Below are 13,958 nucleotides of genomic sequence, written 5' to 3'. Positions count from 1 at the left end.
GGCAGTGACTTCCAGAACCTGTCAAAATGCATCAGCACACCACCTGGGGTGAACAAAGGCTCTGAGATCTGGTTGCAATGTTGACTTGCTAGGATTGATACTGAGCCTAAAGTCTGAGTGCCAAACAATCAAGCTGCTTTGTCTCTGGCACTCAGCACTTAAGCAATGCACAGTTAAGGTGTACACATGTGCTGGCATACCACTGGAGCCTCATGAATGCTGGAGAGGCCTTGGATGAGCTAGCAGGCGAATTAAGTCAGGCAGGGTCTTATCCAGTCTTAGCTCTGACATTGCAGCCAAAGTGATAATCTAGTTCTGGTCTTGTTATAAGATTCAGGCCAATTCTAACGTAAGGCTTCATGGTGTCAAATCAGCAATAGCAGTATCACAGAAGGTCAACATGAGATTATAAGAAACAGGAACAGGATTAAGTCACTGAGATCACAGCTGATCATCTCTTCAGTACCATTTTCCTGCATTCTCCCTGTTTCTCTCAATGTATTTAACAGGGAGGGATCTACCATCTCAGTCTTGCTGACTCAGTCGAATCTCTGGGACAGGGCATTTGGAAGCTCCATCACCTCTGAACGAAGGAATTCCACCTCATTAATTGCCTGCCCTTATTCTGCCAAGGAGGAAGTACTGGGAATTTTCTTGTTAGAGGCAGTCATTGCTAAGTGTTCATAGCATCATAGAAACCACGCAGTGTGAAAGAGGCCAGTTGGCTCATCAAGTCTACACTGATCCTCCGAAGAGCATCCCACCCAGACCCAGCCCTTACCCCTGCATTTCCCATGGCTAATCCACCCAGCTTGCACATTCCTGGACACAATGGGGCAATTTACCATGGCCAATCCACCTAACCAACACACCTTTGGACATTATTCATTGCAGAAATATGACATTCTGTTTGTTGGTCAGCAGTAAAGAGACTGAGTCACCTGACAAAGTTAAAAGTTGAAACATTATATTATCCTAAGACCACAGACCTGAAACACACTCAAGGAGCTGAATGACCCATTCCTGCTTCTGTGAAACATAAATAATTACTTTCTCCAGTCTTGCCAGACCTACTGAGATCTCTCACATTTCACGGTTTTTATTTCAAAAATCCAACATTTTCAGAATGGGGTTTTTGAAAGTACTGTTGTAGGAATCTAGAGGCCTGACCAAATGACCTCGAGAGATGAGTTCATTTCTTGCTGTAGGAAATATATGAGATGCTTTGTGAAGTTTTCCACTCCCCTACAGTGACAAACCTGGTACCTCACCTTGCAGTTGGCTGGCTGAAAATTGTACATCCGTTACATGCCATCAGAATTTGACAAGTATTCCTTTTTCCTACACAATAAAACTGTCAACTCCTGAGCCAGTCAACACAAAATTATTGAGCAAAACAGGTTTTAAACATCATAGCTTCTGAAAATATATATGCAATGCACTTTCGTGAAGTGGGATGAATGAAGATGCTGTGAAGCATAAATGCAGGCGCAGACCAGGAGGAATGAATGACCCATATCGTTACTGCCTACTCAATGCAACGTAACGCAAAGTTAGTAAATACACTTCTATAGTTTAGAAGCAAAAATACTATACTGAGAAACAGGCGCAAAAGCAAAATTACAGTACTTATGCTCAAACCAACAACAAGCACAAATCCCCAGTTAGGGTGCATCAAAAAGAATTGCTTTAAAATAGGATTTATGTAATAACTCACCCTTTCTGATTTTGCCACGTATTTACTTGTTGAGTCAAAATGCCAACTAACTGGTCTGTTCCTGCCAGGAATGAGTACCTTGACGTCCAAGTCAATTTCTTTCACTTCGGGAATATCCATCTGATACTTGGCAAGAGCTTGTAAAGCGACCATTGTCGCCTAAGGCAGGGTGGAAAGAAAAAAATGTTCGAGGAAATTGAGAAGTGAAAATTTTAAATTGGTTACTTAAGAAATATTTTATCGCTTGGGTTCAATTTAACCTCTCCAAGAATAATCAAGAAATTTCAGAACAGACAAAGTAAGCAGTGTTCCAGTTCCAATTTGGGTGTGCAGGGGCTGAAGGCATTAAATCTTAAAATCTCATAGAATCACATTAATCCAAAATCAATGGATGAGTCTGCACATTACAAACAATAGACAATAATAATAGACAATAGGTGCAGGAGTAGGCCATTCGGCCCTTCGAGCCAGCACCTCCATTCATTATGGTCATGGCTGATCATCCACAATCAGTATCCTGTTCCTGCCATATGCCCATAACCCTTGATTCCACTATCTCTAAGAGCTCCATCCATTAGCTTCCTGTTATTCCTTAATGGGCTGGAGGCATCACTGGCAAAGTCAGTCTTTGTTACCAAAAGACAGCTAGGCTTCAGAATCTATGGTAAACCACCTTCTTGAACCATGTGATGGAGGGAGATCCACAAAGATGTCAGAAAGGGAGCCCCAGGACTTTGACACAGCCACAGTGGTGGATATATTTCTGAGTACGTTAGGGTGCACCACAGGGTAAAGAATTTACAAATGTGGTGCTCCTTTGAACTTCCTGACTTTGTTCTCGGAGGTACTGAAGGTCGCAGGTTTTAAATAAGCAATGCAGTGACAACTTAAAGTCATTTTAAACAACTTCACACTTTGGAAAAGCTCAGAACTAAATCATTTCTTCATCATAAGGATGCCATGAACTTGCTCAAAGGGACACTCATCAGCTAACACAGCGTGATAGAGTTACAGACACATGTACAGCAAGGAAATGGACCCTTCAGTCCAACTTGTCCATGCTGACCAGATATCCTAAATTAATCTAGTCCCATTTGGCAGCAGTTGACCAATATCCCTCTCAGCTCTTCCTAATCATGTACCTATCCAGATGCCTTTTGAAAGTTGCAATTGTACCAGACCCCACCACTTCCTCTATTAACTCATTCCATACACGCACAACCCTCTGTGTGAAAAGGTTGCCCTTTAGGTCTCTTTTAAATCTTTCCCCTCGCACCCTAAACCTATGCCTCGCATTCTGGACTCCCCAGTCCTGGGGAAAAGACCCTGGCTCCCACACTCCTGATGAAGAGCTTATGCTAGAAACATTGACTCTCCTGCTCCTCAGATTCTGCCTGACCAGCTGTGCTTTTCCAGCACCACACATTTTGACCCTGGTTACTCACCCTATCCATGCACCTCCTGATTTTATAAACCTCGATAAGGTCACCCCTCAGCCTCCAACGCTCCAGGGAAAATAGCCCCAGCCTATTCAACTTGTCCCAATAGCTCAAACCCTGCAACCTTCGCAACATCCTTGTAAATCTTTTCTGAATCTTATCAAGTTTCACAACATCCTTCCTATAGCAGGGAGACCAGAATTGAATGCAGTATTCCAAAAGTGGCTGAACCAATGTCCTGTACAGCTGCAACATGACTTCCCAACTCCTGTAGTCAATGCACTGACCAACAAAAGCAAGCACACCCAACACCTTCTTCACTTCCTATCTACCCACATTTAAGGAGCTATGAACCTGCACTCCAAGATCTCTTTGTTCAGCAACACTCCCAAGTCCTTACCATTTAGTATATTATTCCTGCTCTGATTTGCCTTTCCAAAATACAGAACCTCACATTTATCTAAATTAAACTCCATCTGCCAAACCTCAGCCCACTGGCTTATCTTAGCAAGATCACATTGTTCTCTGAGGTAACCTTCTTGACTGCTCACTACACCTCCAATTTTGGTGTCATCTGCAAAGTTACGAACTATCCCTCCTATGTTCACATCCAAATCACTTATATAAATGACCAAAAGCAGTGGGCCCAGTACTGATGCTTGTAACAGTCTGCTGGTAACAGGCCTTCAGTCTGAAAAGCGACCCTCTGGCACCAACTGGTTTTTTTTTGCTTATTTAATAAAACCTGGTAGTAATAAACAAAAAAAAGCTCCTAACAAATAAAACTGAGTTTTATCATTCAGTATAAGCAGATCTAATTCTTACTTGTCCAGTACAGTATATCAGCAACATGAAATGGTGATGGTTTTTGAATCCAAGTCGAGAGTGTGGTGCTGGAAAAGCACAGCGGGTCAGGCAGCATCCGAGGAGCAGGAAAATCAACATTTCGGGCATAAGCCCTTCATCAGGAATGAGGTTTGTGAGCTGAGGGGGTGGAGAGATAAATGGGAAGGGGGGAGGGGTGGGCCTGGGGGGGAAGGTAGCTGAGAGTGCAATAGGAAGTGAAGGTGTCCTTACTTTCTCCTTACTGAATCCTATATCGATTTGCCAAATCAGATGCATGCACTTTGCACATTTGAAGGACCAAATATCTTAGTTAGATTGTTGATCTGACAGCATTGAGGAGCTGCTACAGCATCAGAAAATCCATTCTTTATGAAATAGAATATGATTGCGACCACGTGCACTGGTTTAATTGTAAAGTTTCCATTGGAATTCAATGAGGGAGATGAGCTGAGTGTAGACATTTCTGCTAACTCTCAATTCAACTTTGCAATTCCCAACAACATGTTTGGGGTGTAGAATTATACCATCTCAAATCTGGGCAGAGGTGCTCCAACCCTTTGCAAATGGTGGAAATATGTTACTCACTACTATCGCTATCACTTGTACCACAGCAACCATGGAGAAAAGGGCTAACTGACAACATTGCAGAGGTGGGTGGAGTGTGTCAAGGGTAAGTGGTTGTGCAGGTCAATATGTAATTTCTTTTAATGACTGGCTCAGAAAACACTGGCTGGACGTTCATTGCTGTCCACAGGCTCTACTGCAGTTAGGTAATGACCATGCTTTCTCTGGGTGACAGAATTATTGTAAACCTCCCAGATCGTGGACATGTCTTTGAGATGAGGGCAAGCCCATGCATCCATCCACAGCAGTGTGAAACTGTCCCCCTTCACCACACTTTGGGATTCTCTGGGCGTTCTGGTTAACCCTGCCCCACAACCAACACCAACAAAAACAAACACCAAATTGTGATTTTGTTCAACTTCATCAGATCTGGTGGGTCTTATGTGCCACAATAGTTTGAAAACTCTGGTCTCCAAGATCCTTGCTCAGCGTTACTAATTTTCCAAAGAGTTTGTTACAAACGTAAAGCTGTATTGAGCAACCTGTGTAGTGCTGAAGCCGCCTCCATATTCACTCCTTCGAGACAACCATTTCACTAATTTGCCGGCTTTGTCGAATTCCTTCAACTGCACAAGAGTGAGAAGGGAATATCCTGTGGCCTCAATCGTGTACAATGAGTTAGCACCATCAGCATCGGACCAGTATGATTGGTCTAGAAGGTGTAAGAGAAAGAAGTAGTTAAAATGGTGATCTTTTGGTATCCTTTCCTTTATTGGTCAGAGTATTGAGTACAGGAGTTGGGAGGTCATGTTGCGGCTGTACAGGACAATGTTTAGGCCACTTTTGGAATACTGTGCGCAATTCTGGTCTCCTTCCTATTGGAAAGATGTTGTAAAACTTGAAAGGGTTCAGAAAAGATTTAAAAGGATGTTGCCGGGGTTGGAGGATTTGAGCTATAGGGAGAGGTTGAACAGGCTGGGGCTGTTTTCCCTGGAGCGTCGGAGGCTGAGGGGTGACCTTATAGAGGTTTATAAAATCATGAGGGGCATGGATAGGATAAATAGATCAAGTCTTTTCTCTGGGGTGGGGGAGTCCAGAACTAGATGGCATAGGTTTACGGTGAGAGGAGAAATATATTAAAGATTCCTAAGGGGCAACCTTTTCACGCAGAGAGTGTATGTATATGGAATGAGCTGCCAGAGGAAGTGGTGGAGGCTGGTACAATTACAACATATAAAAGGCATTTGGATGGGTATATGAATAGGAAGGGTTTGGAGGGATATGGGCCGGGTGCTGGCAGGTGGGACTAGTTTGGGTTGGGATATCTGGGTCAGCATGGACGAGTTGGACTGAAGGGTCTGTTTCCGTGATGTACACCTCTATGGCTCTATGACTATGACCACCACCAAGTAGAGAGGTCTGTACTTTTCTTCTGTCGTCCCACTGGTAACAATGAGTCTTTAAATTCTTTACCCACAGTTGTCAATATTAACAATTATACATAATTTCCAGAGATGTGACTGCTAAATCTAGAGCAAATGGGACTTGAAAAGAGGCTTCCTGGCTCAGAGGTAGGGACACTACCACCCCACCACAGATCAGCAGGTATGATGTAGTGGGTATCACAAAGACATGGTTGCAAGGGGATCAGGATTGTGAGCTGAATATTCAAGGATTTACATCCTATCGAAAAGGTAAGCAGGTGGGCAGAGGGGGTGGGGTTGCCTTTTCAGTAAGAAATGAAATTAAATCAATAGAAACAAATAAATTAGGGTCAGATGGTGTAGAATCTGTATGGGTAGAACAAAGGTAAAATAAAATGTAGTTGGAATTATGTACAGGCCTCTAAACAGTTGTCAGGAGCGAGGGCTCAAGATACACCAGGAGATAGAAAGGATGTGTGGCAAAGGCAAAGTTACAGTGATCATGGTATTTCAATATGGAGACTGGGAAAATCAGTATGGAAGAGGATTGCGAGAAAAGGAATTTGTGGAATGTCTCCAAGATGGCTTCTTGGAGCAGCTTGTAGTGGAGCTCACGAGGGAACAGGCAATACTGGATTTAGTGTTGTGCACTGAGGCAGACTTGATAAGGGAGCTTAAGGTGAAGGATGGCTCAGAAGTAAGCGATCATAATATGATTGAATTTTGTCTGCAATTTGAGAGGGACATGGTAGAAACAGAGGTAAAGGTATTACAGCTGAATAAAGGCAACTACAGATACATGAGGGAAGAGCTGGGTAGAATTGACTGGGAGAGGAGCCCAACAGGAAAGACAGTGGAATAGCAATGACAGGAGTTTCTGGGAGTAATTCAGGAGACACAGCAGAGATTCATCCCGAGGAAAGAGAAGCATGGTACAGAGAGGATGAGACAACCATGGCTGCCTAGGGAAGTCAGGGATAGCATAAAGCAAAAGAGAAAGCATATAATGTGGCAAAGAGAAATGGGAAACCAGAGGATTGGGAAGCTTACAAAGACCAACAGAGGGCAACAAAAAAGAATTATGGAGGGAGAAGATTAAATATGAGGGTAAGCTTGCCAGTAATATAAAGGAAGATTGTAAGAGTTTCTTTAGATAGCAAAGAGCAAAAGAGAGGCAAAAACAGATATTGGGCTGCTGGGAAATGATGCTAGAGAGAAAGTGGGGAACAAGGAAATGGGCTAAGGAACTGAATAATTACTTTGCATCAGCCTTCATGGTGGAAGACAGGAGTAATAGCCCAAAAGCTCAAGAGACTGAGGGTGCAGAGCTGAGTATGGTAGTCATCACCAAGGAGAAGGTGCTAGAAAAACTGAATGGCCTGAAGGTGGATAAATCACCTGCACCAGATGGACTACACCCCAGAGTTCTAAGGGAGATAGCTGAAGAGATAGTGGAGGCTTTAGTGGTCATCTTTCAGGAATCGCTGGAATCAGGAAGGGTCTCAGAGGACTGGAAAATCGCTAACATGGCACCCCTGTTTAAAAAGTGACAAAGGTAAAAGACAGAAAATTAGAGACTGATTAGCCCAACCTCGGTCATGGGTAAGATCCTGGAATCCATTGTGAAAGATGAGATTTCTGAATACTTGGAAGTGTCTGGTAAAATAGGGCAAACTCAGCATGGTTTCATCAAGGGGAGGTCATGCCTGACAAATCTTCTGGGATTCTTTGAGGAAGTAATGAGCAGGTTAGACCAAGGAGAGCCAGTGGATGTTGTCTACCTGGACTTCAAGAAGGACTTTGACACGGTGCTGCACAGGAGGTTACTGAGTAAGATAAGGGCCCATGATGTTAGAGGCAAGGTGCTAGCCTGGATAGAAGCTTGGCTGTCTGGCAGAAAGCAGAGAGTGGGGGATAAAAGGGTCCTTCTCAGGATGGCAGCCAGTGACAAGTGGTGTTCTGCAAGGCTCAGTTTTGGAACCACAACCTTTCGCTTGATACATTAACAATCTAGATGAAGGAACTGGGGACATTCTGGCTAGGTTTGCAGATGATATAAAGGTAGGTAGAGGGACAGGTAATATTGAGGAGGTAGAGAGGCTGCAGAAGGATTTGGACAGGTTAGGAGAGTGGGCAAAGAAGTGGCAGATGGAGTACAACATGGGAAGGTGTGAGGTCATGTACTTTGGTAGGAAGAATAGAGTCATGGACTATTTTCTAAATGGGGAGCAAATTCAGAATTCTGAAGTGCAAAGAGACTTGGGAGTTCTCGTCCAGGATTCTCTCAAGGTAAACTTGCAGGTTGAGTCAGTAGTTAGGAAAGTAAATGCAACAATAGCATTTATTTTGAGAGGACTTGAATATAAAAGCAGGGATGTACTTCTGAGGCCTCTATAAGGCTCTGGTCAGACCACATTTGGAGTATCATGCACAGTCTTAGGCCCCATATCTCAGGAAGGATGCACCGGCCCTGGAGCATGTTCAGAGGAGGTTCACAAGAATGGTCCCAGGAATGAAAGGCTTAACATATGAGGAAAGTTTGAGGACTCTGGGTTGATACACAACGAAGTTTGGAAGGATGGGCAGGAGGGATCTAATTGAAAGATACAGAATACTGAACAGCCTGGACAGAGTGGATGTTGGGAAGATGTTTCCATTAGCAGAAAAGACAAGTACCCAAGGGCACAGCCTCTGGAATGGAGATAAGGAGAAACGTCTTCAGCCAGAGAGTGGGGAGTCTATGGAATTCATTGCCACAGAAGGCTATGGAGGCCAGGTCATTGAGTGTATTTAACACTGAGATAGATAGGTTCTTGAGTATCAAGGGGATCAAGGGTTATGGAGAGAAAGGAGGAGAATAGGTTGAAAAACATATCAGCCATGATTGAATGGTAGAGCAACACAATAGGCTGAATGGTCTAATTCCTGCTTCTACGTCTTAGGATCTTTTGGTCTTATGTACATTATCTAAATTAAGTTTAGAATAAGAAGCTCAATCAATTACATTTCTGTAATAAACAACAACATTATTGATTTATTATAAAATCAAGACTTATTCCAAAAGGCACAGTGCTGATTAACACATAATTTGAAATGCGCAAAACTGGATTTTAGCTCTTTTGAATAACCAGTGAACATATACCTAACAATGGAAGGAAAAATAAATACACTTTATTTGCAGAGATTAACTTTTAAAAAATAGGCACTTTGTCAAAATAATTATTTATGCTCAGAGGTTAAAAGAGTATAATATGAAATATTTCAGATTGCCTTACATCTGCTGTTTTAAAGAAGGGCTATTGGACCCAAAATGTTAACTCTGCTTTCTCTCCACATGTGCTTCCTGCCCTGTTGAATGTTTCCAACAATTTCTGTTTTTGTTTCTGACTTCTAGCAATTGAAGTTCCTTGTTTAGTCTGGTGTCCTTGCAAAGGCAAATGGGCATCACCAGAAACATGTAGCCACCTCTAAACTCTTCTCAGAAGTGGTGTGTTCAGGAGATGACAATGAGAGGTTTCCTTCAAAACTCTTTGGGACAATAAGTTGCTTCAATTTTTCAGCTGTCATATGAGCTCCTCAGAAGGGCTCCTCAAAAGATGGCAAAGGCTAATCCCAAACTGAACCCTAACCCACACCAAATAACCACAACTCCTGAAAGCCATAAACCCACGCATGTGACTTCCAGAAAAAACAAGCAATTCGATAGTCAAGGGGGCAGCACGGTGGCTCAGTGGTTAGCACTGCTGCCTCAGTACCAGGGAGCTGGGTTCGATTCCAGCCTCGGGTGACTGTCTGTGTGGAGTTTGCACATTCTCTCTGTGTCTGTGTGGGTTTCCTCTGGGTGCTCCGATTTCCTCCCACAATCCAAAGATGTGCTGGGTAGGCGGATTGACCATGCTGGATTGCCCATAGTGTTCAGGGAAATGTAGAGTTAGGTGCATTAGTCAGGGGTAAATGTAGGGGAATGGGTCTGGCTGGGTTACTCTTTGGAGGGTCAGTGTGGACTTGTTAGGCCGAAGGGCCTGTTTCCACACCTCAGGGATTATATGGATAATCTTTCAACTTGGACAGTTCACTTAGCTCATAACATACCATTTCCAAAAAGTGGTTTTGAAAGACAACTGTCCAATAGTGCCCTTTCAATGAACTTCGTATAAGAATATAAGAACGAGGAGCAGGAGTAGGCCGTTTGGCCCATCGAGCCTGCTCCACCATTCAATAAGATCATGGCTGATCTTTTCGTAGACTAGGATCCACTTACACACCCTCTCACCATAACCCTTAATTCCTTTACTGATCAAAAAAATGATCTATCCTAGTTTTAAATACGTTTACTGAGGAAGCCTCAGCTGCTTCCCTGGGCAGGGAATTCCACAGATTCCCAACCCTCTGGGATTCCCAATTCCTCCTCAATTCAGTCCTATATCTGCTCCCTTTAATTTTAAGGCTATGCCCTCTTGTCCTAGCTTCACCCGCCAGTGAAAACAATCTCTCTACGTCTATCTTCTCTATTCCCTCCATAATTTTATATGTTTCCACATGATCTCCCCTCATTCTTCCAAATTCCAATAAATATAATCCCAGTCTACTCAGTCATTCCTCATGAGACAACCCCCTCAACTCCAGAATATAATGAACCTCCCCTGCACCCCTTTAATAAAAAGGTCTGGTTTCATCTCAGCATGTCAAATGAACCAATTTTAATAATCATTTGGACACAAGTCCTTAAGAAATATTAATAATGAAAGCACATTCATAGAAAATGTGATTGAGTCATCCGTTTCAAACAAACTAGGTTTTTATGGTTTTCTCATGAGAAAAAGCCCCTTGAAACGTAACTTTATAGAAAAAGTTAAAAATCACACAACACCAGGTTATTGTCCAACAGATTTATTTGGAAGCACTAGCTTTCGCAGCCCTCCTTCTACATCAGGGGCAGTACTCCGAAAGCTAGTGCTTCCAGTTAAACCATTGGACAATAATCTGGTGTTGTGTGATTTTTAACTTTGTCCACCCCAGTCCAACATCGGCACCACCACATCATTTTTGGAAAAATGTACATTAGCAACATTCAAATGCATTGTTAAAGAGATTGTTGTCTGCAAAATGTAAAAATCACTATTAGAATTCCATCAGAAAATCACTGCTGCTGAATTCTCTTTTTGCACAAGAGTTAAAGATTCTGGAAAAACAAATCATTAGCCTCCTGGATTGGACTTTTTAAAGATTAGAAAGAAGGATTTCAGTGAACAACGAGTACTGATTTAAAAATGAAATTTGTTTTTGCTCTCCTCCAACCCACTCCCTTGGACACAAAAGCAACAGATAGACCATGCTCAAGATTCCTACTCAGCTGCATTCCAAAACAATGGACAATTATAAACCATTATCCTGCTACTAACACACCAAATTTGCATTCCTGACTGGTTCCACAAAGTTAAAATGTCATATTCCTTGTCACTAATAAAGCCCAGGCACATCGTCCCTCTCCATCTCCTCCCTGTCATCGGGAAAAATGTTACATACAACATTAGTCCTACAACAGCAAGAACTCTGAGGTTTCTAGGATCCAGGAGAGGCTCTTTAAGAGACTTGCCATTCTAACTTCAACTTATTTCTCTCAAGCACTGCCCTCTAGTCTGATAGCAGGGTGTCCCTAGTTACAGACTGACCTAGTGGGATGCCCAGGGCTGGGTACCTAGCATATAATGGAGTATAAGAATAGGGAAGTCTTACTGCAACTGTACAAGGAGCTGGGGAGACCACATCTGGAGTTCTGTCAGTGGCTTGGTCCCTTTATTTCAGGAAAGATATCATTTCATTGAAGGCAGTTCTGAGAAGATTCACCAGTATGATCCCTGGTGTGGAGGGAATGTATTATGGGCAAAGGTTAAACAGATTTGAATTTGACTCACTGGAGTTTAGAAGAATGACAGGTGATCTCATTGAAACATCTCGGATTCATCAGAAGCTTGACAGGATAAATTCTGAGAGGATGTTTCTCCTCAGGGGAGAGTCTGGGATAGGGGGCATAACCATGTTGTGCAAACTTCCAGCTCAGTAACTGTCTCCTTGACTTGTCCAGACTTGTCCGACCTGCCTATCTTCTTTTCCACCTATCCACTCCACCCTCTCCTCCTTGACCTATCACCTTCATCTCCTCCCCCACTCACCCATTTTACTCTATGCTACTCTCTCCCCACCCCCACCCTCCTCTAGCTTATCTCTCCACGCTTCAGGCTCACTGCCTTTATTCCTGATGAAGGGCTTTTGTTCCCGAAACGTCGATTTCGCTGCTCGTTGGATGCTGCCTGAACTGCTGTGCTCTTCCAGCACCACTAATCCAGTAGATAGGGGGCATAGTCTCAGAATAGAGAGGTGCCACATTAAGACTGAAATGAGGAGGAATTTCTTCTCATAGTGGGTTGAGAGTCTATGGAACTCCTTGACAGAGAGCTGTGTGGACAGAGTTCTTCTGTATATTTGAGAGACAGACAGACGGACAGATACATGATCAACCGGGTAATCAAGGGTTATGGATAAAGGGCTGGAAAGGGGACATGAGGAATGCCCGATCAGCCATGATCCTATTGAATGGTGGAGCAGGCTTGATGGGCTGAATGACCGACTCCTGCAGCTATTAATTATAGTATAATGGTCTTATAATCAATGCAATATGAAAATGAAACCAAAGGGACTGGACCTGAATCTCACCTGTGGTCCTATTTAGGCATAATGCCAGTGTCCACTCAATGGGATGGAATTTGGATAAAATAGACTAATAATTTCTTACACTGTCCTCTCATTTTGTATTGCTAATTAAAACAACTTCACTGTGGTGGCATGGTGACTCACAATGCCCTCGGGTGACTGTGTGGCGTTTGCACATTCTCCCCGTGTCTGCGTGGGTTTCCTCCGCGTGCTCCGGTTTCCTCCCACAGTCCAAAGATGTGCAGGTTAGGGTGGATTGGCCGTGCTAAATTGCCCATAGTGCTAGGTGCATTAGTCAGGGCGAAATGGGTCTGGGTGGTTTACTCTTCGGAGGGTCGGTGTGGACTTGTAGGACCGAAGGGCCTGTTTCCACACTGTAGGGAATCGAATTTAATCTAAAAACACTCCCCGGCCTTTAATTCATGGTTTTATATTTAAGGGAAATTATCGTTGCTTCAGAGGTGCAATCAATCCAGAATTTTCAAATTACCTTTATTTCCGTAAATATTTCACTTCCTCCTGATGTGCAGAGATGGACAGAATAACAAAAGGAAGGAACTTCAGACAGGGAGAAGAAATATGCAAGCAGCTACCAATCAGACTTACCTCCTGAAGCAAATTTCATCAGGGTGCTCAATTTATTGATATTCAATAATGAGAGAGCATAGGCTGTTATTGCCACAGAATATGCCCTCTTCAGATTATCAAAGTGTATGTTCAGGTAGTCTCCTGCTTTTTGGATGCTGTCTTCATAACCCTGAAATTAATACATCAAAATTAAACCAAAAAGTTTTCAAATGATGTTTCATCGAGTGTCACCTGCTGCCACGTACTGAGCATAATGCAATAGTTATTAAATATGTAAAATCAGTGCCATCTTTTATCCAGGTTAAAATCTCAAAAGCATCAATTTTCCCCCAATAATAGAGTCCTTCATCTCCGAAAAGTGTTTTAAAATGGACACTGCAGTGATTATAACGAGGTCAGCCAAAGGAGACCTCATAGAAACCACATTCCCTGATTGGGGCTGTTAACCTAGTGCAATTAGGGAGCCCTGGCTGACAGATAGAGGTCAGAGGTTCTGTTCACTCTGAGAGCTGGCTCTGAGGGAGTTGGATCAGTGTCAAGGACTCCCCATGTATCAATAAAGGTTAACTTGGTGATGACATAGCAGCCTCTGTGGAGTTATTTCAGACACCAAGCAAAGATGAAAAATATGTCAATTGAAGTTGGACAGCACGACCGTTTTTTGGGAGT

At 43.0% G+C, this 13,958-nt stretch overlaps 1 protein-coding gene across 1 annotated transcript in view; it reads right to left on the bottom strand.

The window, feature by feature from the left end:
• LOC140468136 (complement C3-like) overlaps positions 1-13,958 on the bottom strand; it is a 116,107-nt gene that overhangs the window by 36,873 nt on the left and 65,276 nt on the right. Inside the window, exons 28-30 of the mRNA XM_072564332.1 lie at positions 13,308-13,458; positions 5,109-5,278; positions 1,718-1,876 (exon numbers count right to left, since the gene is read on the bottom strand). Of these exons, the coding sequence (XP_072420433.1) occupies positions 1,718-1,876; positions 5,109-5,278; positions 13,308-13,458 (480 nt within the window). The remainder of the gene's footprint in view (positions 1-1,717; positions 1,877-5,108; positions 5,279-13,307; positions 13,459-13,958) is intronic.

Source organism: Chiloscyllium punctatum, chromosome 46 (assembly GCF_047496795.1).
Source record: "Chiloscyllium punctatum isolate Juve2018m chromosome 46, sChiPun1.3, whole genome shotgun sequence".
Lineage (NCBI taxonomy): Eukaryota > Metazoa > Chordata > Chondrichthyes > Orectolobiformes > Hemiscylliidae > Chiloscyllium > Chiloscyllium punctatum.
The sequence above is the reverse complement of the archived record's forward strand: the minus strand, read 5'-3'. Positions and strand labels throughout refer to the sequence as shown.